Source organism: Rosa chinensis, chromosome 2, assembly GCF_002994745.2.
Source record: "Rosa chinensis cultivar Old Blush chromosome 2, RchiOBHm-V2, whole genome shotgun sequence".
In the NCBI taxonomy this organism is placed as follows: domain Eukaryota; kingdom Viridiplantae; phylum Streptophyta; class Magnoliopsida; order Rosales; family Rosaceae; genus Rosa; species Rosa chinensis.
In genome coordinates, this window is record NC_037089.1 from 76,941,007 (window position 1) to 76,968,967 (window position 27,961).

General features: G+C 41.9%; 2 protein-coding genes, 1 long non-coding RNA gene and 1 pseudogene across 3 annotated transcripts; 2 read left to right on the plus strand and 2 right to left on the minus strand.

The window, feature by feature from the left end:
• Positions 1–783: 783 nt before the first annotated feature.
• On the minus strand, positions 784–3,414 carry LOC112185048 (annotated as a pseudogene).
• Positions 3,415–4,353: 939 nt separating this feature from the next.
• Positions 4,354–17,906, minus strand: LOC112185052. The gene is given in 17 exon segments (XM_040513600.1): positions 4,354–5,190; positions 5,313–5,463; positions 5,572–5,809; positions 5,881–6,091; positions 6,513–6,577; positions 6,709–6,770; positions 6,986–7,409; positions 7,622–8,841; positions 9,703–9,854; positions 13,814–14,113; positions 14,205–14,355; positions 14,493–14,730; positions 14,846–15,056; positions 15,233–15,423; positions 15,563–15,718; positions 16,159–17,607; positions 17,726–17,906. Coding segments are annotated over 16 exon segments (5,202 nt in total). The 5' UTR covers positions 17,450–17,607; positions 17,726–17,906; the 3' UTR covers positions 4,354–5,049.
• Positions 10,693–13,609, plus strand: LOC112186399. The gene is made up of 3 exons (XR_002930776.2): positions 10,693–11,307; positions 11,983–12,056; positions 13,322–13,609. It is a non-coding gene; the product is annotated as an uncharacterized LOC112186399 (long non-coding RNA).
• Positions 15,638–26,916, plus strand: LOC112186247. Its single transcript, XM_040515562.1, has 5 exons — positions 15,638–15,996; positions 25,288–25,419; positions 25,488–25,574; positions 25,648–25,977; positions 26,057–26,916. The coding sequence occupies exon 5, from the start codon at positions 26,135–26,137 to the stop codon at positions 26,867–26,869; it is 735 nt and encodes a 244-aa protein (XP_040371496.1). The 5' UTR covers positions 15,638–15,996; positions 25,288–25,419; positions 25,488–25,574; positions 25,648–25,977; positions 26,057–26,134; the 3' UTR covers positions 26,870–26,916.
• Positions 26,917–27,961: the final 1,045 nt, after the last annotated feature.

The following is a 27,961-nucleotide window of genomic DNA, read 5'->3' on the forward strand; positions in this document are numbered from 1 at the left end:
GATAGTTATAGGGAATCTGTTGGAACAAAAGATACTTATTTTTCCTTAAATTAGAGAAAATTCACAATATGAGGAAACTGTTAAAGTTGCTCTTACCATACTCATGAGCCAAAGTTGAAGGTCATCAACAAACTAAGAAAAAGACAATTGTTCCAAACTTTCTCGTCCCTAATTGAGTTACCGAAATTAGCAAAAGTATCCACAGCAAAGTTTGTTTCGCTTAAAACATGGTGAAGGACTTGAATAATTATTGGATGTCATGAATAAAAAATAATCGTCTTAAGCTTCCAAGGAACACCATTATTACCATATGCATGTTGTGAGAAAGCGTAACAAATAAGATATCGATAGTTTTTCACTCAATCGGTGTGATTGAGCTACGTCCACTTTTGAAGCCGGCAAAATATTCCGCTATGATCAATTTAAAAAAACTTATGGCTAGAATTTCTGATCAACTCTCACTACCCAAAATCCCAATCCTATCTCTCTCTCAATTTGATTCAAATAGAGAAATAGAACATTACTTTTCATATACTATTACATAACAGCACCAACACTGCTCAAAGAAGCTGTGCTAGAGTAGTTATTTCAGAGTAGTTATCTACCTTCCAAATTCTTGTCAGCTTTCTTGGTTTCAAGATTTGTTTGTTTTGAAATGACTCGATCAATGAGTTGAAGAAAGTAAAAAATACACAAAAATGGCCAAATAGTTATAACTTAAAAACCAAGAAACTATATAGAAAAACAAGTAGACCAAAAACGCTTTCGCAGTTATTGCACAGATTTAGCGCAGAGGCTTTTACAATTATTGCATAGAAGAATCAGCAAAGGCTGAACAAATTAATTATCAACAGAGAAGAAGTTACATTTCACTTGTTTGAAATTAGTCCACAGATCTTTCTGGGTTTACGCAAGAAATAGTTACAGTTAAAGGGAGGGAGAGAGAGAGAGAGAGAGAGAGAGAGAGAGAGAGAGAGAGAGAGAGAGAGAGCATAAGTGATGGATTACTTATCTACCTTCCAGTGTAGTTATTTCAGAATTTGTTTCTCGCTTAAAGAAGAAGCAGCTGTGCTAGAATTGCCTCTCATGAAAAAGGCTGCTTGTATAGGAGTTGCAGGGATTGCAGTTTCACTGTCAAGCAGGGTAATAACATTTGACATCATAGGGCGATCAACCGGATCTTCTTGTACGCATAAGAGCCCAACATTTACACACTTTATAAATTCACTTCTGTAACAACTTCCTTCCAAATTCTTGTCCATTAAATCCAATACCTTGTCTTCTGTCCAGAGTTCCCATGCCTGAGAAAATGTTGGAAGTGTGGCATGAATATTAAATGAGACGAGAGTGGATATGAAACATTCGACTATTTGAGATATTTTACCTAGCATGGCCAGAACAGAAAATGGGTTAAACTGCAACTTACATAACCAAGTAGGCTGAAAGTTTGTTTTGACTGATAAAATCCTGCATTCTTTATTCCACTTATTTTCTCAAGAAGAACCACACCAAAACTATAGACATCTGATTTGACAAGGTTCCCTCTAATGCATATTCTGGAGACATGTAGCTACCATATGACAAATTGTTGTACAATCAAAGACATGTGGGCGCAGAAGTACTTTCGTTAAAAAGGACAAGCAAAACAATGTACGAACCATTCACATTGAAGTATGTACTTACCAGGTTCCTGGTACTGTATTTGTGTTTGCCTCTGTTTCTTTGCCTCCAACAATCCTGGCCAAGCCAAAGTCAGATATTTTGGGGTTCATCTCCTCATCCAAAAGAAAGTTGCTGTTTTTCAAATCTCTATGAATGATCCTCAACCTGGAAACTTGATGAAGATAAAGAAGTTCTCGAGCAATTCCTAAAATGATGTTAAACCGCATCTCCCAATTGAGAAACACGCTTTGTCTATGATCTTGCAAAGTTGGCAATTTCCATTTCGGGAAAAAATTTAGCAGTTATGGTAGTACAGTCAATCAAGAAACACTATTTCATGCAGGATAAAAAAGAAAGAAAGTAAAACTGAGGAGTAGAAGCCAACCAAATATAAAGGAATCTAAGCTTTTGTTGTGCATGTACTCATAAAGTAAAATCTTTTCTTCTCCTCTCATGCAATATCCTCCGAGTCTAACAAGATTACGATGTTGAAGTATGGCGATTGGCACCACCTCATTCTTAAATTCCTGTAAGACTTGTCCTGAAACTCTTGACAGCCTCTTTACAGCAATTTCTTGACCTCCAGGAAAGATCCCCTGAACACAAGTATAATTTGTTAAAACAAGAAAACTTACAACTAGCCCTGGGACAACAGATAAGTATTGCAGTAGCTCAATTGTGAAGAAATGACAAACGAGTAAAAATTACCTTGTAAACAGGGCCATACCTCCCTTGTCCAAGCTTGTTTGCAATTGAAAAATTATCTGTAGCATCTAGTATGCTTTGCAAATCAAAAAAAGGTACATCTACACCTTTATCATCTACTTCCTTGAAGTCACTCGTGTCTATGAGCTCTTTGACTTGTCTTTCACTATCAAGCTGCAAACAACTCACTTGATGTAACACATGGAATTGAACAATTTTCTACTCATTTTCACATTCTGACATTCAACAGAACAAATTTTGCACAGTTTCATGCAGAGTGTGAAAATAAAAACAAAGCATCTAAAGTAGAAACTTAATGTTAACTCTGAAAAAAAAAAAAAAAATTACCTCGTCTCTTAGTCATATTTCTTCTCCACATACAAAATCCAATGCTGCATGCCAGAAAAATCCCACTTATGACTGCCACAACAACCAGAGACGATAACAATTTTTTCCTTGAACTCTTACTTGATAGCTTTTGTAGATTTCCTTCTGCAAGAAACCAAGAAGAACAATCAAGTGAATTTGTATAATTACTGTACTTTCTGAAGCAGTATAATCCAGTGATAATAAGGCTGACATGATAAAAGGCTTCAGTCAAATTCTACTTGGTTTCAGCTATTTCTCATTTCTCGTTAGACAAAATCTCAATCAAAATAATCATCCTTAGCAGTGCCATTGTCTTCAGCAGCACTGGACTCAATGTATATAGAATAATAAGAAATACTAATTTACAAGAGGCACAGCATTCTCACCTTGAGTACAATTTAAGTTAGAGCCGTTCCATTGAAAATTTGTATTGCAAAGGCATTTTTTCTTTCCACCTCTTACTAGATTGCAAGTTAAATTTGGCCAATCCCTGCAGTCTTTTAATGTAGTGCAGGTTGGTTCCGAGGGTGGCTCCCAACCAATCTCCATTACAGAAGGACCGCTGGATGAATTTACGCTGCAATTAATATTCTTCATCAGGTCAGAACTGCACCAACTGATTACCTTAAACGGGAGGGAAATATTCAGCACTCTGCTTCTAGAATCACAATAATCCATATTTTTGGATTTGATAATGAATCGTCCTGTACTTCGGCTGATATTTATAACTCTAAAGGAGGTAGTATCTGATCCCGGGAAGTTAAATTAAATACTGGAGGTGTTGCACCAGAAACTTAAGTACATGGGGTCGCCACAAATTGTTCCGATGCTCAGGGGATAAGGAAGGGTGGTTGTGCCACAAGGGTCGCAGTCTCTCACAGTTGATTCTGCACAAGGTGTAATATTCAACTGTCATGACAAACTAAGAAATTACCATACGCCATTTATGTTCGCTTTTTTAGCATCATGCTTTTGTGTTCATGTTTAGAAAGGTTTTAGGGGCAATTAATAAAGAGGAGTGCAACACCTAAATCAGACAGGGATTTAGATGACTGTCTTGTGCATCCACCTGAAAAATCTCCATATCTCCAGTTGTCTATAAACTGGGGGTTGAAACCTGGCAAACATTTGCACACCAAAGGGGTATTATCGATGTTGCAGCTGCCAAAGTTTCCACAAGCATTAAACACATTGCATGGATCTTTTGGCTCAGACAAAAAGATAACCCACTGCTTAATGGTGTCATTCCAGGTCAAACCATTGAGCACTCCAGTAGAATTTATCACCAATCTTGTATAAAGAGAAGAAGTCTTGCTGAAATTAATAAAAAGTAAGCTACCTCAGGATGCATCTCATCTGAGCTTAAATATTTACCTGGGTCTCCACCTTTCCAGTAAGGAACCGATTTATTTAAGATGGTAAACAGGTTCCCTCCTTGATCTAGTTTGAAGGTGAAATTCCCAGTTCTTGGGTCATCTTCGTCGCTCCATGAAGTCAACTCCAAGTTAGTATCCATTAGCATCCCAGGAATGAATGTATCAGTTGGGTTTTGAAAGCTCTGCCACAAAGGATCCGCTGTCAACCTATACCTTAACACCAGGTTCCCTGAATCGGCCATTATCTTCACTATCTTGTTAAAAGGTGAAGATTTTCCAATGTCTGTTGACCAATAAGGCTTTCGAGTAACACTGTCCAACGCACGGAGATTACCTTCTTCAATTGCAAGAACTCCAATGGAATTGGCAGGTGGAGGTTCATCTCTGTGGGCAACCCATACAACTGTTCTTGGAGTGACCTTATGATGCCATATGCTCACATATCATTTCCCTGTAGTAGTAGGGAAGAAACCCAGTTTAAATTCTCCTGCTGAAACAAGAGCTTTTGATCCATCATCGGTAATTGGATCGTCGTGTGTTAGTGTATCTCTAGCAGAACAAAATCCGGTTGAGACCTACAATGTCAAATGTTGTTAGGTGTATCCAATACTGGGTTCTTATGCGTACAAGAAGATCCGGTTGATCGCCCTACAATGTCAAATGTTGTTAGCTTGCTTGACAGTGAAACTGCAATCCCACCAACTCCTAAACAACCAGCATTTTTCACACGGAGAGGCAACTCTAGCACAGCTTCCTCTTCTACTAAACCAGAAACATACTCTGAAATAACTACTCTGGAAGGTAGATAACTGCTATGAACTCTAGCACAGCTTCTTGAGTCAGTGTTTGTGCTGTTATGTAATAGTTTATGAGAAGTAAATAATGTTCTATTTGTCTATTTGAATCAAATTGAGAGTTACAGATCGAGTCCTTAAGTCTAATTAGGGATCCAGGAAGGTTCCTTGTTCTCCTAAAGCCCAACATTTACACACTTTATAAATTCACTTCTGTTGCAACTTTCTTCCAAATTGTTGTCCATTAAATCCAACACCTTGTTTTCTGTCCAGAGTCCCCATGTCTGAGAAAATGTTGAAAATCCAACGTAGCATGAGTATGAATGGGACAAGAGTGGATACTAAATATGCAAGACACTTTACCTAGCCATTGGCTAAAACAGAAAAAAGATTAAACTGCACTTACATAACTAAGGAGACTGAAAGTTTGTTTTGACTGATAAAATCCTGCATTCTTTTTTCCGCTGATTATCTCTAGAAGAACCACACCGAAACTAAGGACATCTGATTTGACAGAGATTTTTCCATCTAATGCATATTCCGGCGACATGTAACCACTACACCACAAATTGTTATGCAATCAAAGACATATGGGCACAGAAGAACTTTAAATAAGGATATCATAATTCAATGTATGAACTATACACCTTTAAGTATGTACTTACTAGGTTCCTACTACTGTATTTGTGTTTGCCTCGGTTTCTTTGCCTCCAACAATCCTGGCCAAGCCGAAGTCAGACATCTTGGGGTTCATCTCCTCATCGAAAAGAACGTTGCTGGTTTTCAAATCTCTATGAATGATCCTCAACCTGGAATCTTGATGAAGATAAATAAGTCCTCAAGCAATTCCCAAAATGATGTTAAACCGCATCTCCCAATTGCGAAACATGCTTTGTGTATGATCTTGCAAAGTTGGCATTATCCATTTTGATAAAAAATTTAGTAGTTATGAGAATCAAGGATTAGAAGCGAACCAAATATAAAGGAATCTAAGCTTTTGTTAGGCATGTAGTCGTAGAGTAAAATCTTTTCTTCTCCTTTCATGCAATATCCTCTGAGTCTTACAAGATTACGATGTTGAATTTTGGCAATTAGCACCACCTCATTCTTAAACTCCTGTAAGCCTTGTCCTGAAGCTCTTGATAGCCTCTTTACAGCAATTTTTTGACCTCCAGGAAAGATCCCCTGAAAACAAGTATAATTTATTAAAACATGAATACTTACAACTAGCCCTAGACAACAAATAAGTATTGGAGTAGCTCAATTGTGAAGAAATGACATACAAGTTCTTCTAATTTACCAATTGAGAAATTATCTGTAGAGTCTAGTATGCTTTGCAAATCAAAAAAAGGTACATCTATGCCTTTGTCATCTTCTTCTTTGAAGTCACTCGTGTCTATGAGCTCTTTGACTCGTCTTTCACTATCGAGCTGCGGACGACTTATTTGATCTAACACATGGAATTGAACAATTTTCTACTCATTTTCTCTTTCTGACATTTAACAGAACAAACTTTGCACAGTTTCATTCATAGAGTGCATGAAAATAAAAACAATGCATCTAAAGTAGAAACTTAATGTTACCTCTGAGATTAAAAAAAATTTACCTCGTCTCTTAGTAATCTTTCTTCTCCATATACAAAAACCAATGATGCATGCCAGAAAAATTCCACTTATGACTGCCACGACAACCAGAGACAATAACAATTTTTTCCTTGAACTCTTATTTGATAGCTCTTGTAGATTTCCTTCTGCAAGAAACCAAGGAGAAAAATCACAAGTGAATTTTTATAATCACTGAACATTCTGAATCAGCATAATCCAGTGATAATAAGGCTGATATAATAAAAGGCTTCAGAGAAATTCTACATGGTTTCAGTTATTTTTCATTTATGGTTAGACAAAATCTCAATCAAAATAATCATCTTTAGCAGTACCACCGTCTTCAGCAGCAGTGGACTCAATATAGAAATATTAATTTACAAGAGGCACAGCATTTTCACCTTCAAGTACAAATTAAGTCAATGCCGTTCCATTGAAAATTTGTATCGCAAAGGCATTTTTTCTTTCCCCCTCTTACTGGATTGCAGGTTGAATAGGCCAATCCCTGTAGTCTTCTAAGGTAGTGCAGCTTGCTTCCGATGGTGGCTCCCAACCCATCTCTATTACAGAAGGACCGCTGGATGAATTTATGCTGGAAATAAAATTCCTCATCAGGTCAGAGCTACACCAACTGATTACCTTAAACAGGAAGGAAATGTTCAGCACTCGGTTTCTAGAATCACAATAATTCATATTTTTGGATTTGATAATGAATCGTTGTGTACTTCGGCTGATATTTATATCTCTAAAGGAGGTGCCATCTGGTCCCAGGAAGCTAAATTCATTAATGGAGGCATTGCACGCGAAACTTAAGTACATGGCGTCGCCACAATCTGATCTAGTGCTCAGAGGATAAGGAATTGTAGTTGTGCCACAAGGGCTGCAGTCTCTTATAGTTGATTCTGCACAAGGTGTAATATTCAACTGTCATGACAAACTAAGAAATTAGTATACACCATTTATGTTCACTCTTCTAGCATCATGCTTTTGTGTTCATGTTTAGAAATAAAGAAATTAGCGTTGCTGGATTTACGTTCACTGTATTGATCTCATGCTTTTGTGTTCATGTTTAAGAAGACTTAAATACGCAGTTAATATGGAAAAGTGCATTTACCTATATCAGAGAAGGCAACTCGAGCACCAATGTCATGACTATTGTCATCCTCTTCTACAAGACTATTTAAGTCCTTAAGCCATACCCTGCACAAGGAAGTTTTACGAAGATCCCTTTGAGCTATGCTTTCAGGTGCAGCATATGAGTATGCCCGGCACTGGCAGCTGTTGAGGCACTTGTTCTTGCATTCTATTTCATCGTAAACAACAATCTCTGTGTCTGGGTTACCCACTTTCATCATCTTCAAACTCAAAAAGGTGTCATCATGCCCACATATTGACAAGTCTTTTGTGTATCCATCTGAGAAGTCTCCAGAAGTCCATTTATCTAGAGACTGGGGCTTAAAACCTGGCAAACATTTGCACACCACCGGGTTGTTATTAGTATTACAGCTGCCAAAGTTCCCACAAGCATTATCCACACTGCATTGATCTTTTGGCTCTGACCAAACCGGAACCCACTGCAAGTCTTCAATCCAAGTTGAAATCTTCAGCTCTCCACTAGGGGATATCACCAATCTTGCATGAGTGCAATCAAATCGGGGAGGACTAGTAACAGTGCTCTTGTTGAACTTACCAATCCCTATACTTGTAACAGTGCTGTTGCTGAAATTTGATAATAAGTAAGTTACTACCCAAGGCATTTCAACTGACCTGAAAACCTCACCTGGTCCTCCCGTTTTCCAGTAAGGCATTGAATTTTTTAAGATAATAAACAGACTTTGTTGATCTAGTTTGAAGGTGAAGTTCCCAGTTCTTGGGTCATCTTCGTCGCTCCATGAAGTCAACCCCAAGTTACTATCCATTAGCATCCCAGGAATGAATGTATCAGTTGGATTTTGAAAGCTCTGCCACAAAGGATCCACTGTCAACTCACCAGTATCCCTTAACACCAGGTTTCCAGACTCCATTATCTTCACAATCATGTTAGAAGACGAAGATGTTCCAATGTCTGTGGACCAATGAGACTTTCGAGTAACATTGTCCAACAAGCGGAGATTACCTTCTTGGATTGCAAGAACTCCAATGGAATTGGCAGGTAGAGGGTCGTCTCTGTTGGCAACCCATACAACTTTTCTTGGAGTGACCTTATGATACCATATTCCCACATATGTTTTCCATGTAGTAGTAGGGAAGAAACCCAGTTCAAACTCTCCTCCTGCTGAAACAAGAGCATCTGATCCATCATCGATAACTGGATTGTCATGTGTTGGTGTATCTCTAGCAGAACAAAATAGGTTGTCATAAGAGCACAGCAATAGTACCACATACAAGAAAAAGATGTAAGACTCCACGCTATATGCAAACCAAGTAATGAAGAAATTTATTCTTGCTACCCTTAATAATTCTTCTTATGCTAAACAGAATGAAATGAGGGAGCTAAGCAGCCTTCATTTGTTTCCCTGCTACCAAAATGCCCTCATCCTCTTTTCCAGCAACAAGTAACAAATTACAAACTCTATGAATATAAAATTGGTCCCATAAAACCATCTTCCTAGTTGAACATATCAGACTTGTTATACAAAGTCATCATAAATCTAGCTTCTACAGCTTGCATGCACCTAAAAAAAAAAAGGGATTACGATTGCTCCTAAAGCATCAAGAGCCACGAAATACCAACATCAGTTCAAAAAAAATTTCTTGTTTTGATAGACTTGGCTAAATGATTGAAAAGAAGAAGGCGCAATATCCAGGTCAAGGTCGTCTGAATACCTTGGGTCCACTAGAACAATGCTACAATTCTCCGCCTTTTCCTCGAAACTACAATTGCTTGTCTCAAAAATTTCTTTCTTCTATCTCTAACTACTTGTTAAAGCCGAAGACTTTTTGCCCCTAATTTGTTGTTTCACTCCATTTTTGTTTGACTAAATAGTACAATAAATCAAAAGTTGCATTACCTTGGTGCTCTAGCACCATTGCTTCTCTTCTTCCTCTACATCATCTGGGGTGTTCACATAGGCTTAATAGTCCATCCCTCCAATGCAATTATTCAAACGATAACCAAAAGCTAGATGAGACCCAACAGACCACAGCAATGAAATTGCCTATATTTAACTGATAAGAGAGTGAGGAGGAACATACTGTCGCAAAATCGAGAGTGCTGCAGCAGCGAGATGAGAGTGAGTTTCTCCTCTTCTTCTGGGGCCATACACACAACAAGACTCCGATGCCGTCGAGATTGCCTTGTCCGCCTCCAAGGTCTCAAGATACAAATCATCATTCTTCTTCTTCTTCTTTCAGCGGCTACACAGGGACCAAGTTCAGTCCCAGAAAACTAGACAGCTGTCTGCCGCAAGCGCAACTGAATCGAAAGTACCATTCCCGGCATCGCAGATTGTTATTTGCACAAATGGAAATTTTTTTTTTTTTTTTTACAAAAATTCAAACGAGAAATTTTCCGATATGAATCTTAAAAAATTCATCTATATATCGGTTGTACAACTGAACCAACAGATCTAATAAATCTCAACCGTTGATATTTATAGATAATCTTTAAAAAAAAATGTACTTATTGTTATTCAACCGTTTCATTCTTGTCAGTACAAGTAATGTTGGTGTACTGAATACTCTCTCAATAAAGAAATATGTTTCATATGGCCTCTTGTATAGGTCTAGGATATAGATGTTGACTATAAATATCAAGAGTTGAGATTATCCAATAAATATTTGGTCACTTGCACCGCCAGTCTATAGAAGAATTTCCACTAGATATGCCTAGATCATCCACTACTTGTATAGTAGAACTCATGATGCAATTTGTAATACCCCGAAAAATCCAAATTATTTTCCGAGGACATCTTAGAATGATTTCGAGGTCATAGGAGATTGTACGAAGCTTGGAGAAGTGTGGAAGTAGTTCGATCGATTTTATTTCGAAATCGTACGTATTTAGGGGCGTCTCAAAAATCGACATTTTTTACGTACCAAAATTTAGAAAAATTTCTTCATGAAAGTTGTAGAGATCGTCGATACGATCACGTGCATATGCGGAACACAAAAATCGGAGTTCGTATGAATTAGTTATGATTTTTTGAAGGTATTTCCAGTTTAATATAAAAGCTTCTATTTCTGTCATTTTCCAAAAATATCACTCGGTTTCCAATTTTAGAAACCGAGCTTTCTTCTCTCTCTCTTGCGTCCGAAACCGGAGGAAAAACAGAGCAAGCTTTCCCGGTCGAGTTCTCCACCCTCCGGCCACCGTTTGACGCCAAATCACCTCCCTTGCCTTCACCTCGACGCCGCCTGCCTTCCGGGCGTGATTGTTTCCGCCGGCACAGCCTCAAAACCAGGTGAAACGGAGTTGCAGACCTTGAAGCAAAAACGGTCAACCCCGTTTTCCTCCTAGCTCCGGCCACCAAAACTTCCGATCCTTAGCTCCATGAACTCGCCTCAACTTGCTGATCATCATACTAGAAGGATCGCACCTGGAGTGACCGGTTTCACGTTCGTCGGAGCTCGGTCGGTTTTCGATCCGAAACGAAAATCTTTCAATCGGGATATCTCGAGCTGTAGTGCATCGTTTTGATTGATTCATTTTCCAGTGGGTTCGCCTTGATGTTCTTAACAACTCTCTAGAAGGAATCAAGGCCTAAAATTGAAGTTTTTACGTCGAAAATTGAGCTCGCCTGTTTCTGGAAATTTTCGCCGGTTTCTGGAAAATTTCCGGCCACATTCATACTGTTCAAGGTAATTTTCGACCCCTTCCGGTCATTTTCAGACTTCGTGCTAGTTATGAAAGTTGTTCAGCTTGATGAGAGGAAGAGGAGCAGCCAGGCCCCGACACCATTGGCGGTGGTCGGCGGCGGCTCTGTCTCTTTTCCGGCGTCCCTTTTCCGGCCACCTCCGGGGGTCAAAAAAATGTGATTTCTTTACAGTTTTAGATTCTACGTTTCGATACGATCGTTTGCATATATAATTCATAATTTTTGGTTATCGTATGATTAATTATGAATTTTTGCGGTTTCAATCGATTTCGATAATCCAATTATTGTTTTTCGAAGATCGGACCGTCTGATGAACTTGTAGTTTTGTTATGTTGATCATATGACTGTCCCAGTGACCTTGTGAGGTCACGGGCGAAGATCCGACCGTTGGATCTTCGTATAATTGTGAATTAGGGTTTTGGAAGGCGATTCGTGAGAATCCGACCGTCGGATTTTCATGAAATTTTGTGGAGATGTTTATAAGGACGATTCAGGAAGATCTGACCGTTGGACCTTCGTGATAATTTTGGGGGATGATCCTATGGGTGATCCGTGAGGATCCGACCGTTGGATCATCATATAATTTCGATCCGACCGTTGGATCGTCTTTATTTTTATTTATGAGTTGGTTGGCTAAGTTAAGGTCATGTTTGATTAGGTGATTGACGGTCTTCCTTGGGTGAGCGGTTTCGGTGTGTATTGTGTTGAAGTGAAGACGCAGCGGGACTAGAGGTGAGTAAACCTCACGTGGTTAATATTACGAACTGAGTACTTTTAATTAATTTATTTTGTTGTCATTGTGTGAAAATATTTATGGAATAAATATTTGTTTTAAATCATATGGACTTGATCAACTACGGTCCATAGGTAAGTAAAATGATTTAATTATATAAAATGAATTTCACGATTTTTATGCCTGAACTATAGTTGGTATTAGTGATTATCCCTGAGCGGATAATTACGTATATATATATTTACGTGATTATGTATGGAATGATATGATATGGAGATGTGTGATTATATATGGAATTGTATGACATGGAGATGTGTGATTATATATGGAATGGTATGATATGGAGATGTGTGATTATATATGGAATTGTATGACATGGAGATGTGTGATTATATATGGAATGGTATGACATGGAGATAAGTGATTTTATAATGATTTATTTGATGTGGAATCGAATACGTGATTTATCATATTCATTTATGATGATAGTGATTGGTGAAATTATATTGAAAATTTATGGAGGACGTGGTATTGAATGATGATATGTTTGAGTATGGATTTGGTGATTTTTGGAGTTGTATTTTGAGTACATATATACACAATAATAGTACATATCATGGAATTATTGATCCGATTGTGTGAAAGAATATTATTGTACTCGATTTTGGTTGAGTTTAGGGTCAACATAGTGACCATCATGGGGGAATCGGATGCCCTAATACTAGGTGGAAGATGGGCTACGATTGGTTGAGTTTAGGGTTAACATAGTGACCAGTATGAGGGAATCGGATGCTCTAATACTAGGTGGATGATGGGCTACGATTGGTTGAGTGTAAATGATGCCACAACCCTTGTTGGGTGATGGGTTAAGTTGAGTATGTGTATCGGACGTTCTATGCTGATGAACTACGATAAATGCAAATTATATCGGATGCCACAACCAGGCCAGGTGATGGGCTACGATGCAGTAGAGCTCTAGTCTGTCAGTCACCGTATTTGTATAAATACGCTTTCGGGGTTTTGAGAAGAAAGATGTGAGTCTAGTTCCCGTATTAATCTTTGGTGATTAAGAGTTGGTGATTTTAGTGACTGATTTTGAGGATTGTGGATTTCTTCGTGGATGTTGTGATTGTTGGTTGTTTTGCTTGAGTTAAAAGAAATATGAATTAAAATCAACAGTTCTTTCTTGTTTACTCATACGGGCTGTCATGGCTTACCGGGTTTGGTGTTGTTGCATTCCCGGTACACGATTCATATTGTGTAGCGGGTAATCCTGTAGGTCAGGAGAATCAGGGCGGTGATCGTGCGGGTTAGAGCATTTGTTATAATTTTACAGCAATTGTAATAGTGAGGTGAGTTAAGCTCATTTGAGCCTTGCAATTTGATTTGGTGAGAGTGTGCTGTAATAAATAACTTGAGAATGTGGTTTATTGTATTATTGAGAGGTGTGAAGTGTGGTTGTTTTTGAGAAAAAAATTCAGGACGTTGGTTTGTAATAGTTATTATTCATGTTTCGGATTTGAATTGTTTATTTAAAATTCGGGGCGTGACAGTTTGGTATCCCAAGGAAAGAAAGATTTATTCAAGTTGATGAGGTGATGTGTAGTTTACAATCACTGCTTTGAAGCATACAATAAAGGGTAATCACATAGAAATAGTTACATTAAATATCAAGAAACACATTAAGACGAGTAAAAGTTTGCCTTAATAATTAGGAGGACAAAGATTAATGAGAGCCTCAACCATGAATTATTTATCTACCTTCTTCTAGAGTATTAGTAATTTCAGGGTAAGCTTCTTGCTTACTGGAAGTAGAAGCTGTGCTGGAGTTGCCTCTCTTTATGACAAAGGCGGGTTGCTTAGGAGTTGGAGGGATTGCAGTTCCACTATCAAGCAAGGTAACAACAGTTGACATGGCAGGCCGGTCATTAGGGTCTTCTTGCACGCATAAGAGCCCAACATTCACACATGCAAGGAACTGATTTTTGTTGCAGCTTTCATGCAAATTCATGTCTATCAAATCCAACGCCTTATTTTCTGTCCAGAGTCTCCATGCCTGAAAAACAAAATGTTACAATCCTATGCATGTATAATATGGGGGTGAAAGATGGATATGGAAGAAAAAAGAAAGATTAACAGACGCTTACATAACCAAGGAGACTGAAATTTTGTTTGGACTGATAGAATCCTGTGTTCTTTTTTCCACTGATTATCTCTAGAAGAACAACACCAAAGCTAAAGACATCTGACTTGACCGAGAACGTTCCATCTAATGCATACTCTGGAGACATGTACCCACTGCACCAAAAAATAATCTAACAGTCAGAAAATTTAAACAGGAAATACTTTCCTAGTTTCCTAGAGAATTTGGGAATTGAAATTTTTGCTAATACATGAACCATCCACCTTGGAAGTTATTCCCATACAAAACTTACTAAGTTCCAACCACAGTGTTTGTGTTTCCCTCAGTTTCTTTGCCTCCAACAATCCTCGCCAAGCCAAAGTCTGATATTTTGGGGTTCATCTCCTCGTCCAAGAGAATGTTGCTGGTCTTCAAATCTCTATGAATGATCCTCAATCTGGAATCTTGATGAAGATAAAGAAGTCCTCGAGCAATTCCCAAAATGATGTTAAAGCGCATATCCCAATTGAGAAACACACTTTGAGTATGATCTATATCAAAGTTTCCACATTCCATTTGAGAAAGATTAGTAGCAGTCAATCAAGATATAATATACAATGCAGTAAAAAAGTGTTAAAAATGCCAAGACATGGACCAGGAGCAAACCAAATATAAAGAAGTCTAAGCTTTTGTTAGACATATACTCATAGAGTAAAATCTTTTCTTCTCCTTTCATGCAATATCCTTTAAGTCTAACAAGATTTCGGTGTTGAAGTTTGGCAATCAGCACCACCTCATTCTTAAATTCCTGTAAGCCTTGTACTGAAACCCTTGATAGCCTCTTAACTGCAATTTCTTGACCTCCAGGAAACTCCCCCTGAAAACAATTATAACCCCTTAGACACATAATTTTAGATGAACCAGTCTAAACTAACAGGACTCACTTTAATTACATGAACGATAAAGACAAAATTAACTTTTTTTTCCACATAATAACTCATAACTTCACTGATTCAATTGCTAAGGAATGACAAAATAGTATCCTTAAATTACCTTGTAAACAGGTCCATACCCCCCTTGTCCAAGTTTATTAGCATCTGAGAAGTTATCTGTAGCGTCTAGTATGCTTTGCAAATCAAGAAAAGGTATATCTATACCTTTCCCATCTTCTTCCTTGAACTCACTTGTGTCTATCAAATTTTTTACTTGTCTTGCACTATCAAGCTGTGCCCTACTTATTTGATCTAAAACACAGAATTACAGAATAATTTCAGTACGACTAAATATGGAGATATCCAAGCATAGAGCAAATAAAAGAAGAAAGGGTACACATGCATAAAATAGAAATTGCAGAGAGAGAAGGGGTGGGGATGGGGGTTTTACCTCGTCCCTTGATCATGTTTCTTCTCCATATAAAAATAGAAATGATGCATGCCAAAAAAACGCTTACAAGCACTGCAACAACTATCAGAAACAATGGAATTTTTCTTCTTGAATGATCTTCCAATGACGGTTTAGTTGGCTCTTGATGATTTCCTTCTGCATCAAAGTAAAAATTCAGTTAGATTCTACTTTGTTTTAGTTCTTTCCATTTATACTTTGTATTAATTCAAAATATGTCTTAACTTCAGGACAGTCTTGCTGAAGGGGGATTGTAAGATAAAAGGGAACGCCTCAATAATTTTTACCGTATCACTCTCATTCACGGTTAGCATCAAGCTGCATAACCCCAACACACATTCACTAAATTAAAGAATATTTATTCGTAAAGCTTTGCATGAAATAGTAATCATGGAGAAAAAGCTCCGCCAATTGAGGTGCGTTGTACTTTCTTCAACATGTCCTCTGCAAGTAGATTATATTATTACTGTATGTTGATTTGAAACTTTCGAATATCTTTAGAAGACTAGCGGCACTAGTCAACATGATTGTCCATATGTTCTATAGTACTCTAAAATAAAAGAAGAGAAGAACAATACCTAAATCAGACCTGGCAATGCGAGCATAGAGGTTGTGGCCAGAAGAAGACTCTTCAAGATTACTTAGGACCCCCCATATAAAACAGATGGTAGTGTATGCGTAAGCCAGGCATTCACACTTTTTCAAGCATATGTTCCTGCATTCTGTTTCATTGACAACATAGGTCTGTGGGTCTGGATTTGGTGCTTTCTTGACCTTCAAACTGAAGAACGTATCATTCCTGTTAGCACATAAATTGGACTCTCTTAAGCATCCACCTGAAAAATCTCCAGAGTTCCAGTCCTCTGGAAGCTGGGGCTTGAAACCTTGCAAACATCGACAGATTGGCTTATTAGTACTATTGCAGATACCGAAGTCCCCACAACGGTTAAACACACTGCAATAATCACTTGGCTCCCTCCATGTCGAGCTCCAGTTGTGTGTGTACACAAGCAAGTTCAGCTTTCCAGTAAAATCTATTACCAATCTTGTATAATTGTACCCTGATCGTGGCAGGACTTCTGTCTCATTGTAAGAGAGTGAACTCTTGCTGAAATTTGATAGTAACCAAGCAACTGCAGCAGGCATTTCACCTGAGCTGAAAGAATTACCATTTGGTGCTCTACTTTTCCAGTAATCTGCATCTGATTTTTTGATGATATACTGGTTGTCTTCATCTACTTCAAAGGTAAAGTTCCCAGTTCTTGGGTCATCTTCGTCGTTCCATGAAGTTAGAATTAAGTTTTTAACCATTATCATCCCAGGAATGAATGTATCAGTAGGATTTTCAAAGCTTTGCCACAGAACTGCTGCCAAAGCATTACTTAACACCAAGTTCCCATCATCCTTGAGTTTCACTGTCCGATTGAAAGACTGTATTACTTCGATCTCTGCCAACCATAAAGACTTTCTAGAAGTTATATCCAACACTTGGAGGGTACCCTGACTGATTGCAATAACTCCAGTGTGATTGGCAAGCAGTGGCTTGTCTCTGTTGGCAACCCATATAACTGTCCTTGGAGTCACGTTGTGATACCATATGCCAACATATCTTCTGTAACTGCCTGAGCTTCCTCTTCCATGTAGGGGAAAGAAGCCCAGTTCAAATTTTCCTCCAGCTGAAACAAGACCTTGTGATCCATCATCTTTAATTGGATTATCTTTGGTTATTGTATCTCTAGCAGAGCAGAAGGGGTGAGAAAAGCACAAGAAGAGTGCATATGATAAGAAGATGGAAGATAGCATGCCATTTGCAAAGCATATAATAATGCCATGTGCTTTTGTTATCTTTGTTCTTCGGATAAACTTCATTTAGGAAAGTAACCTATCTTCTAGTCTCGATGGAGTCTACCGCTAACAAAATGGTCTGATGATCTTTTCCCTTAGCAGCAACAAGTACATTATCTCCTTGCAAAGTTGCAGATAGAACTCCTTTTTAGACAGCTAATTTGGTCCCATAATCCATTTCCCTAGTTTAATAGCACATATATAACTCAATAAATTGCAAGTTTGCAACTCAGACCAAAAGAATAAATAATTAACTTCAACGATTATACCGCAAGAACAGAGATTGAAGAATAGACAGACCTGTTGTGTTCTGCAGCTTGCATGTAAACAAATCAATATTCCAGCCATAACAGAAAGATGACATTCCATAGCAGTCTAAATAGTGATGCTTTGTCCACTGAGCTGAATGATTGAAAAGTATGCATCCCAATATCAAGTCAAGGTCTTTGAGTTTTGTTTCTTTCATCTTTTCTCCTCCTTGTTTCTGTGGTTAGCAATCGTTCCTTTGTTTTTGATCGCATCATTAATCTTTCCTATGTGACCACTGCTTTACTTTTATTTGTTTACCTCTTGTTTGCTTGTTGTAAATTACTTGCAACCAGATTCTTCATCTTCCTTCATATTTTTACATGCATGTGGGGTACGTTGATGATACGTACTGATACCTCCTTCTCATGCGTATTTTCCAATCTAAATTTCATGTGCCATAATAAAGATGACACTCCATAGCAGTCTAAATAGTGATGCTTTGTCCACTGAGCTGAATGATTGAAAAGTATGCATCCCAATATCAAGTCGAGGTCTTTGAGTTTTGTTTCTTTCATCTTTTCTCCTCCTTGTTTCTGTTGTTAGCAATCGTTCCTTTTTTTTTGATCGCATCATTAATCTTTCCTTTGTGACCACTGCTTTACTTTTATTTGTTTACCTCTTGTTTGCTTGTTGTAATTAAATTACTTGCAACCAGATTCTTCATCTTCCTTCCTATTTTTACATGCATGTGTGGGGTAAGTTGATGATACGTACTGATACCTCCTTCTCATGCGTATTTTCCAATCTAAATTTCATGTGCCTTAAAATCTTGAAAAACCAACAAACCTTTCACTTTTGAGAGAATGAACAGATTCGACATTACCGTGATCTTCAATTCACAGTTTTTGCTTATTGTAGGCATTTGTAAACACAATAAGCAACTGATAATTGAAGACTACAGTAATGTCAATGAGCAGCACATGGTTATTTTTGTCTGTAAATATTGAAGTTAAGATTGTTATGTACTTCTTAAAAAATCAAAACTTGCAACACCCTAAATCAATATCAAATGCGCGCGATTATGCAAATGCAAATCAGACTAAATGAGAACTAATTAACAATATCAAGGCCAATCCACATACAGCAGAAATTTCTGAAATTCAATTCTTTGGCTTTCTGTGTTTTACAGTAAGTAAAGGAGCAAAGCAAAGAGGAGCATACTCTTAGGAGCGAGCGAGGTTCTCCTCGTCTTGGACCACATACACGAGCTGACTCTGTTTGGCTCCAACACCAGTTGGCGTGCAAACTGTCTCTTTTGAGCTTGTGATTGCGCAGGCGTGCCAGCACCGTGGGGTGCAGTTGTCGGGGTAGTCCCTTGACCTGACTTCTTCTTCAAGCGAGTGTGGACGAGCAGAGCACCAACCTCGCCATAGGATTCTTTTCTAGCCTTTCGGGAAAGGACTTTTGCCTTACGGGTAAGGACTTTGGGTGTGATCTCTTCGCGTTCACCATATCGATACTTAGTGTTGTAGACTAAGCAGAGCAATCACTAGGAAGTTGTGAGAAAGCACGGGTTTTGCTAAAGCGTGACTTTAGCTTCGCTGGGTTGCGAGGGCGTTACCCTTGCTTCGCTGGTTGTATCGGTGGCAGTAGCACTGGCAGTCGACTCGCGGGGAGACTAGGACTGGAAGCGCGGTCGCCGGGTCTGGTGAGGCTGACAGTCAGCTCTTGGAGAGACTAGGACTAGCGCGCGGTCACCGGGTTTCAACTACGTTGAAGGTTTGCTCCGGGGAGACTTTGTAATCGCTGGGATTGATTGATTCGAGAGAGGGTCCTTCTTCTGTCCTTGAACCCTGGTATTTATACCTAGGGCTTTGACTGTTCCTTGCTATAGAAGGATTAATGATTGAAGTTTCCTATTCAATTTCTGCTACTTGACTCCCATAAGGTTTCGTTTTCCTTATGGATTACGGAATGGGCTAAGCTATAACCCAAACCCAAGAAGGCTTATTTTTGGGCCACCAGTATCGGCCCGCTGTGCTATACCCACTAAAGGATCTTGCCAAAAATACTTTTGGGCTCAAACATTGCCCCCCAGGCCCCGAAATTAGGCCCACGAAGATGTAACTGATTGAAGGGGACTAAAACGACGCGCCGGTCGCTCGAAACGATGTCATTAATGAAGGTCGCGTCCTTTCGTTTGCAGAACGCCTTTCTGTCGTATCGTTTCCCTCACAAAATTCCTTATTTAAACTCACGGCCGCACCAAACCTGTCACATCAGAAACCCTCTCAGTCTTTAAACCCAGAAAAACCCATTTCCTCCGACATCTCCTTCGCAGAAACACAGAAATGGCTCCCCGAAGAAAATAGTCATCGATCAAGAGGAAGAATTGAACGAAAAGTTAGCCCATACTTGGGGAACTAACATAGGTACCCGCATTCATCTCCACACATCCATCCATCGGCCCTTGCTCCTTCGATTCTCCGACCATCAAACCGGACTGGGACCAGCGCCACAAGACGCTATTCCGGCCCACGCTATCGTTCTTTACGGCCTACCTGTCCGGCGGCCCATTCCAGTCCTCCGAAGGACTCCTGGAGACTTCAGTAGCTGGGGAGCCCAGAACCATCAAGCCAAAATAGGGCATTGACCGTCCTCCATCAGCCCAGCAGAACTTTCTTGGTATCGCGAGACACTGGCGTGAGATCTAGCTCGCTGGAATGTCCCAGGTATCACACACACTATCGATCTATGTTTCCATCTCCCTCGAGGTGGCAATCGTTCGCAGCTCGCTGCCTTTCTCTGTTTCTGGAATACCGCCACCAACACTTTTGACTTTAGATTCGGTCAAATGAGCATTACCCTGCTGGATATTCTCGCCATCACCGATCTGCCCATCGATGGTGAATCCTATTGATACTGTTAACTTCACCTCGACCATGGCCCAACACGGCCGCAACGCTCACAGTGGCTCCTACCCGTGATGGTTAGCGTATTACAGCTGGGAACACAATGCGAGCGGCGGAATCACTTTCCTCGAATACTGGCTCTGTAAATTTATCTTCTGCACTTCCTCCTGCAAGCCCATCTGGCGACGGCCCTCTACAACGGCCGAAATATCGGGCTCGGGCAGCCGGTGCTAGGAACCCTTTATCGTACTTTGTATCAGGCCACGATGCACCCGTTCGAGACTAGCATGTCTGGCCCATTTTGGATTTTAGACTTCTGGATCCAAACTTACTTTCCATTCTTCCACCGCGATGATATCCCGCTGCTTCCGCCGGCCGACCAACTCTTGGGTCAATGGTTCAGCCGCGAGGAAAGGTACTCATTCCCTCCTTACTCTGAATGTTTTACCTATCTATACCTTCTGGATGAGATGCCATACTGCGATATAATACTGGATAGAAGATTCCCACCTTTACTTGAAAACGGCTTCCTTCCCGGTGCTCCTCGCTACAGTGATTGCGCGCGCTTGGCTTTTCGCCGCTCGATCTCCTGCTCAGACATCAGAATTGCTGCCGAAGAACTTAGCTACGAGCTTTACTCTCCTAACCACTTTGCTCGCCAATTCAGCCTCCTCCAATTGGTGCCATTTCCTCTGTACGACGCCTGGAACTACAACACTTCTTGGCTTAGATTCGGGCCCCCTACTGGGCTTGTGCCGGCACAAAGCATGCTCGCGCTGGTTGATCTTCCTAACTGGGCTCAGGTTATTGACGCCGTGGATGGGGCTGAAGAAGGATACGAAGACTGGTGGGCAGAGGTCTCAGTCAACTGCTGGACTCAGCGCGATGATGAACTCTTTGCAGCCATCTTTGGAGAACTGAAAAACCCATATCCTGCCGATGTTGAAATGCTTGCTCGCTTCTCTGAGGATACCACACAATCCCAACCGCTTCCAGCAACACAACCGGTGCTAGCCCCTCGCCAAGCTCAAGCTGGTATCGTAATCCACGAGCCCCCTCCGGAGGTAAGTATCTTAGTTCTATCTTCTGTATCTGTTAACGTTAGTGATCAGTGGGATCTCTAGTTAGCTTTAGAGAGAGAGAGAGAGAGAGTGACACAGGAGAAGTATAGTGGTTCACCTCCCGCCTTAGCGGGAGACTACGTCCACTTGAAAGCTTATACTAATGTGTCGAGCCTTGCGGCCCAACAAGATTACAAGAGATGTAATGGGATTGATTGTAATGGAATGAATGGTGTTTAAGTGGGAGGAGAGTTCCTTTTATAGGTGAAGGAATGCTCTTCCTTTACATGGTTTTCGATGTGGGACAAGCAACCACACAATTCTAGCTAGTCCAAGAAGTATGTAGAAAGCCATGTTGTGGAGGCATCTTGGCAAGGGCGGGAACGTGGCTTCCCGGCGACGGATTTGCCTCTTCCGGATACCGTGGCGTTGCTTGAACATAGGGCTACAAGATGCAAGTAGCGGTTGGGCCTCACCATGACTTGTGGGTGTCCCAAAGAGGGTGTTAATTATGCTTGGTGAGATAGCAAACTAGCCTTGCTAGTAGAGGTATCTACAAGTCCCCGAAGTCCCCAAGTAAGAGGAGCTTCTTGGTTGGGGAGTTATACACATGATGTCACCAAGCATAAGTAACCGGGCGGTATGGAGCCCCTACAAGTCCCCGAACTCCGTAAGCAAGAAGAGACTCGTTAACCTGCACAACAAAGACAAAAAATAGGCATATGTAGAATGCTCGTTGCATTGGGCAACAAATGTGAGTTGCGCTGATATGCGTTGGCATATATGAACGTATGGGGTGCGTGATACATGTTGATGTATACACGCGAATGGCGCCGAGTACAAACTCGAGAGCGCGTATGGTCGTGTGAGCATATGGATTGCATATGATAAATGTAAGTTGTATGAGCGCTGCGAAGGTAAGCGTTTGTAACTCATGAATGATGACCGCGCGTACGGTTTGTGTCTGTTTGGTTTTCAGTCGTATTAATGGAACGCGAAAAGAATTTGATTTGTCGCGGTCGGTAAACGACAAATGGTAGAAAAATTCAATGTTCCATTAACGTGTGGTGTGTCGAGTAGACATGAGCGGAAGCTCGGGGTGCTGGGAAGGCATGAGCGGAAGCTCAAGGGTTGCCGGGAAGGCATAAGCGGAAGCTCGGGATGCCGCGAAGGCATGAGCGGTAAGCTCGTGAGCAGAAGCTCGGGGTGCCGCAAAGGCATGAGCGGGAAGCTCGTGATGCCGGGAAGGATTGAGCGGTGAGCTCGAGGGTGCCGCGAAGGCATGAGCGGGAAGCTCGTGAGCGGAAGCTCAAGGGTTGCCGGGAAGGCATGAGCGGAAGCTCGGGGTGCCGCGAAGGCATGAGCGGGAAGCTCGTGGGTGCCGGGAAGACATGAGCGGAAGCTCGGGGTGCCGGGAAGGCATGAGCGGAAGCTCGGGGTGCCGGGAAGGCATGAGCGGGAAGCTCGTGATGCCGGGAAGGCGTGAGGGGTGAGCTCGAGGGTGCCGCGAAGGCATGAGGGGGAAGCTCGGGGAAGCTCGTGAGCGGAAGCTCGGGGTGCCGCCAAGGCATGAGCGGTAAGCTCGTGAGCGGAAGCTCGGGGTGCCGGGAAGGCATGGGCGGAAGCTCGGAGTGCCTGGAAGGCATTAACGGGTAGCTCGAAGGTGATGCCCTGAGGCATGAGCGTGACCGTTGCTAATTATGTTGGGCTGTATGTACAAGTCCCCGAAGTCCCCAGTCAATGAGGGTGTTCTTGCGGGTTGATACCAAAGCGTAGCTTTGTGCCGTATATCAAGCATAATTAGTGCGAGTGCGTCGTCCATCTAGAATTGTTAGAGCGAACGCTTTTGCCCTTTCGGGTGGGCCCCTGCTAGGCCCTGCGAGGAGTCCCCACTCCTGGCTATAGACCTCCGGATGGTCGGAAAATTGTTTGATGAGGGGAGCTGCGCGGAGCAGAGGGTGTTGGGTAGCGAGCCCAATCTTAGATACCCAAGCGTCGGGGTTAACTGCCGGATCAATGGCTGCCGTGGGCTGTGTTAACTAGTCCCTAGCTGTTTTCTCGAAGGAGAAACTTGACTGCAATGCCGCGTAGCGGTCATTGTCATTATGAGGCGTTGCCTTACCGCCTGGCGGTTGTTTGAAAAATGATAAACACATAAAGCAAGTAATAAAATTTTGTTTGAGTGTCCCATACTTATTTAATTTTGCAATTAAAATAGAAGCATGGCATATGTGTATAGCATGTACTTGTAATGTGGATGCTAATATCATTTTTGCATTTTTGTAGATATGTTAATGGATCATTGAGATAGGTATGTGAAGCATGGCATATCTAGTACGTGAGATCTAGAAAGTGTTGCCAAATCTACGAAATGTTGTTGGCATGCTTAAAAGTTATGGAAGCATGTAAAGATATATCAAGTGTGATATTCTATAAGCATGCTTAGAAGTAGTAAAAGCATGGTATTGGCATGGCGGTAGCTCAAATTGAAAGAGCGTAAAATGTAAGATATAGTGACTTATCTTATGCCGATTTGGAGGTTAGTGGAGCTTTGGGCTCAGCGGAAGCTTAGAGTTCGGCGGAGAGGATGGCCAGCGGAGACCCAGAGCTCGGCCATGACCTGGAGGTCGGCGGAGGATCTCAGGCGGTTTATTTTCCGTTGGGCTGTGGTGTCCGGCGGAGCACAGTCCAGCGGAAGGTACGGCGACCTCAACGGAGGCGCTGGGCATCGAGTCCTGCGGAACTGGAGCTTTGACGGAGACATAGGAACTGGCGGGAAAAGTTGAAAAAGGGAGGGGTGCCCAGAGAAGTTTGCCGCCAAATTTTTTTTTTTTTTTTTTTGTAGTTGTCGTTGACCAAGTGAATAGTTTAGCGTTGACCTTTTTTGAGTTGGGTGTTGACCAAAAGTTGATCAAGCCTTGATGGGCGTTGACCTTGCCTACGGGCGTTGACCGGCCCCAATTTGATGTTGAATGAGCGTCGACTCGACATTTTCGGGTCAAAGTTCATGGTAGGTGACGAAGCCTTTGTGTTGGCTTCCCACAGACGGCGCCAATGTTAACGTTAGTGATCCGTGGGATCTCTAGTTAGCTTTAGAGAGAGAGAGAGAGAGAGAGAGAGAGAGAGAGTGACACAAGCGAAGTATAGTGGTTCACCTCCCGCCTTAGCGGGAGACTACGTCCACTTTAAAGCTTATACTAGTGTGTCGAGCCTTGCGGCCCAACAAGATTACAAGAGATGTAATGGGATTGGTTGTAATCGAATGAATGGTGTTTAAGTGGGAGGAGAGTTCCTTTTATAGGTGAAGGAATGCTCTTCCTTTACATGGTTTTCGATGTGGGACAAGCAACCACACAATTCTAGCTAGTCCAAGAAGTATGTAGAAAGCCATGTTGTGGAGGCATCTTGGCAAAGGCGGGAACGTGGCTTCCCGGCGACGGATTTGCCTCTTCCGGATACCGTGGCGTTGCTTGAACATAGGGCTACAAGATGGAAGTAACGGTTGGGCCTCATCATGGCTTGTGGGTGTCCCAAAGAGGGTGTTAATTATGCTTGGTGAGATAGCAAACTAGCCTTGCTAGTAGAGGTATCTACAGTATCTTTTCATTACTTTCTTTTCACTCATCCTCCACTTTATCAGGGAAATGCGCCTCGTTCTGGCACCCGCACGATCCGTGCTTCCCCGGCCGCCGGCCAGTCTGGAAACCAGGAGATAGTGATAGCGGAGCCCGAAGTTGAAGATTCATCCTCCGACGACGACATTCCGCAAACAGTAAGAACCCTCTACTTTCAGGATTGTGTTTTCTCTGTGAGCTAAGTCTAACCCTTTGATTCTGGCAGGTTACCGCTGCTTTGGCTGGCAAGCGCAGCCGCTCGGACCCTCGCACTGACCCATGGGAAGAGGATGAACCAATCGCTGATCGACTGGTAAGAAACGGAAAACCCACAATAGAACTTATTCGCCCTCTTGTCCAATCCCTATAACTATCTTTGCTCGCAGGTTCGTCGCCGGTCCTCCAGACAAGCTAGGGAAGGATCTTCGGCTGCTGGTGAAGGGACATCTGCCTCGCAGGCCCAAGCGCCTACAGATTCCGGTAATCTTCCACCTCCTGCCAGTACTGCGTGTGATGCGCAATTGGCCTCAATTCTGGTACAGGTCATCGACGACAGCTCGCCTGAATTAGAAGAAGGGACAACTCCTTCAAAAGCACAGCCTGAGGAACTGATCGCCTCATAACCCCTAGCACAAATAGCGTTTGATCCACTTCCCGATGAAGCAGCTCAAGACCCTACACCGATAGCAATCCTGCCCGAGCCTCCGGTCGTAGAGGTACACTCTATTCCAGAATATAATGCCTTGGTCCTTATTCTATTCTCTGTGCACTCTGATAATCGTTCCTTAACCACAGAGTTCTGGTCCTGCTGAGGAAGCAGTTATCCCTGCGGAAGTACCTGTCGCTGACCCTGCTGAACCAGTCAGTGAAGACATGGTGATTCAGGAGCCTGCCCCCCACGCTCTTGAAGTAGAAGAAGGGGTGAATGCTGAACCAGAGCCGGAAGTAGCCCCTATTATGGAGCCTCAGGAAGCCCCCACTACTGCTGCTGTTCCAAGTCCATTGCCTGAGCCTCCTTCCAGATTGGAAAGGCTTGTTCGCCTACTCAAAGTGGCCTCTCCCGGAGTTATAGATGAAGCAAGGGATGGGCTGCAACGCCTTCCGAGTCCCGAGATCCTACTACCGGGTGCGTCTGCCAGAGCTCAGGAATACTTGATGGTTCTCAACCGCGAGCGAACCATCACTGAGGCTGAGTTTACCGAGATATATGAGCTACTACAAAACCTTCCCAAGCAGATTAATGAAAGAGCAACCGCAACTGCACAGTCCAGGCATGCTCAGGCCCACTATCGGGGCCTCACGCAACAGACAGATGCTTCTCGCGACCTTCTGGGAGATAGGGCTATCCTTGTTAGAGATTTGCGAATTATGCAAAATCGTCTTCGGACCCAAATCGAGGAACTTCAAGCCCAATTGACAGCGGTCACGGCCCGACTTGAACATGAGGAACCTTTGCTAGAGCAGCCTCTAGCGGCCTTCGAAGCATTGTCTCAAGAGTTAGCTCAAGCTCGTGAAGCCTCTCGTCAAGCAGAACGAGTTGCTGCCGACACTAGTTTTTGTCTGGACGAACACCTACTTCGCTTGACCCATGCGGGCCGAAAAATTTAGGCCTCTTATATCAGGCCCTTTTGTATGAACAATATTATTATGTTAAATATTTAGCCCACTATGTTTGGCCCAAATATTATTTCGCATTTCCGTAGTTTATCGCCTCTTTATGAACATCGAAACTGTTGAAAAGATAATCCCAAATTGGGCGGTTAACTCCTTGAAGACTGCCCCGTTCCCCACGCGGCTTCAATTCCCTTCATTTTTGAGATTCTAGCATTCAATTCCATTGATTCTCTCATTGATGGCGTTGAAAGTACTTCAACTGCCCATCACGCGGTTGAGATTACTACGACTGGCACTATAAATACATGCACTCAGGGAGAATAGGCAACCAAGCAATCATGTCTTTTCCAGAGATAACCTCGCAAGCCTTGCTGCTCTTTCTTCAGTTTCTAAAATCTTCTTCCCATGATCTCACCCTTAGCCACAAATTCATAGGCTTCAAGGCTTAATCTCAAGACCTGGGTAGGCCTCATGGCCTAATCTCAGGTCAAGTGGCATGTCTTTGGTTTCTGGGAATCTGGACGAACTCGCCAGTCTCAGTTAAACCGAAGAACACGCCACGCTCCTAACGCGGCAGAACCTGATTCTGAGGGGTCCCTCTTCTCAGACTGTTCGTGTGGAGCAAGAGGGAGAATGGCGGAAGGCCACTTTGAGGCCGACAGTTCTTCTTTCGCGGTCTACCTCCGGGGCCCGATCACGAGGCTTCTGTTTTTCCCCTGGAGGTAGATGTGGTTGTGAGTCGCACTCGCTCCGGGGATCATCTCCATCTCGGAGGATAGTCAACTAGAAGGGTTGGGATGGATTATTTCCTTCCCTCTTCCTCCGGTACAAATGAGAGCAGCTGCGACTCAGATCGGAGGAGGATGTGGGTGAAGAGAGGAAGAGTGCCAGCGGTACTGCCCATGTCCTCCTTGCCACCACAAGATCCAGAAACTCTTAGAAGATCTGAAATCCTTATGATTCTTTAAGCCACTTTTGGCCTTGTAATTGCAAATGTAAATGTTTCAATCTGTACTGCTTTTGGCCGCAAAGCCACTTTATGAATGAATGCTTTTATAGTTAAAAAATATTATTATAAAATAAGGC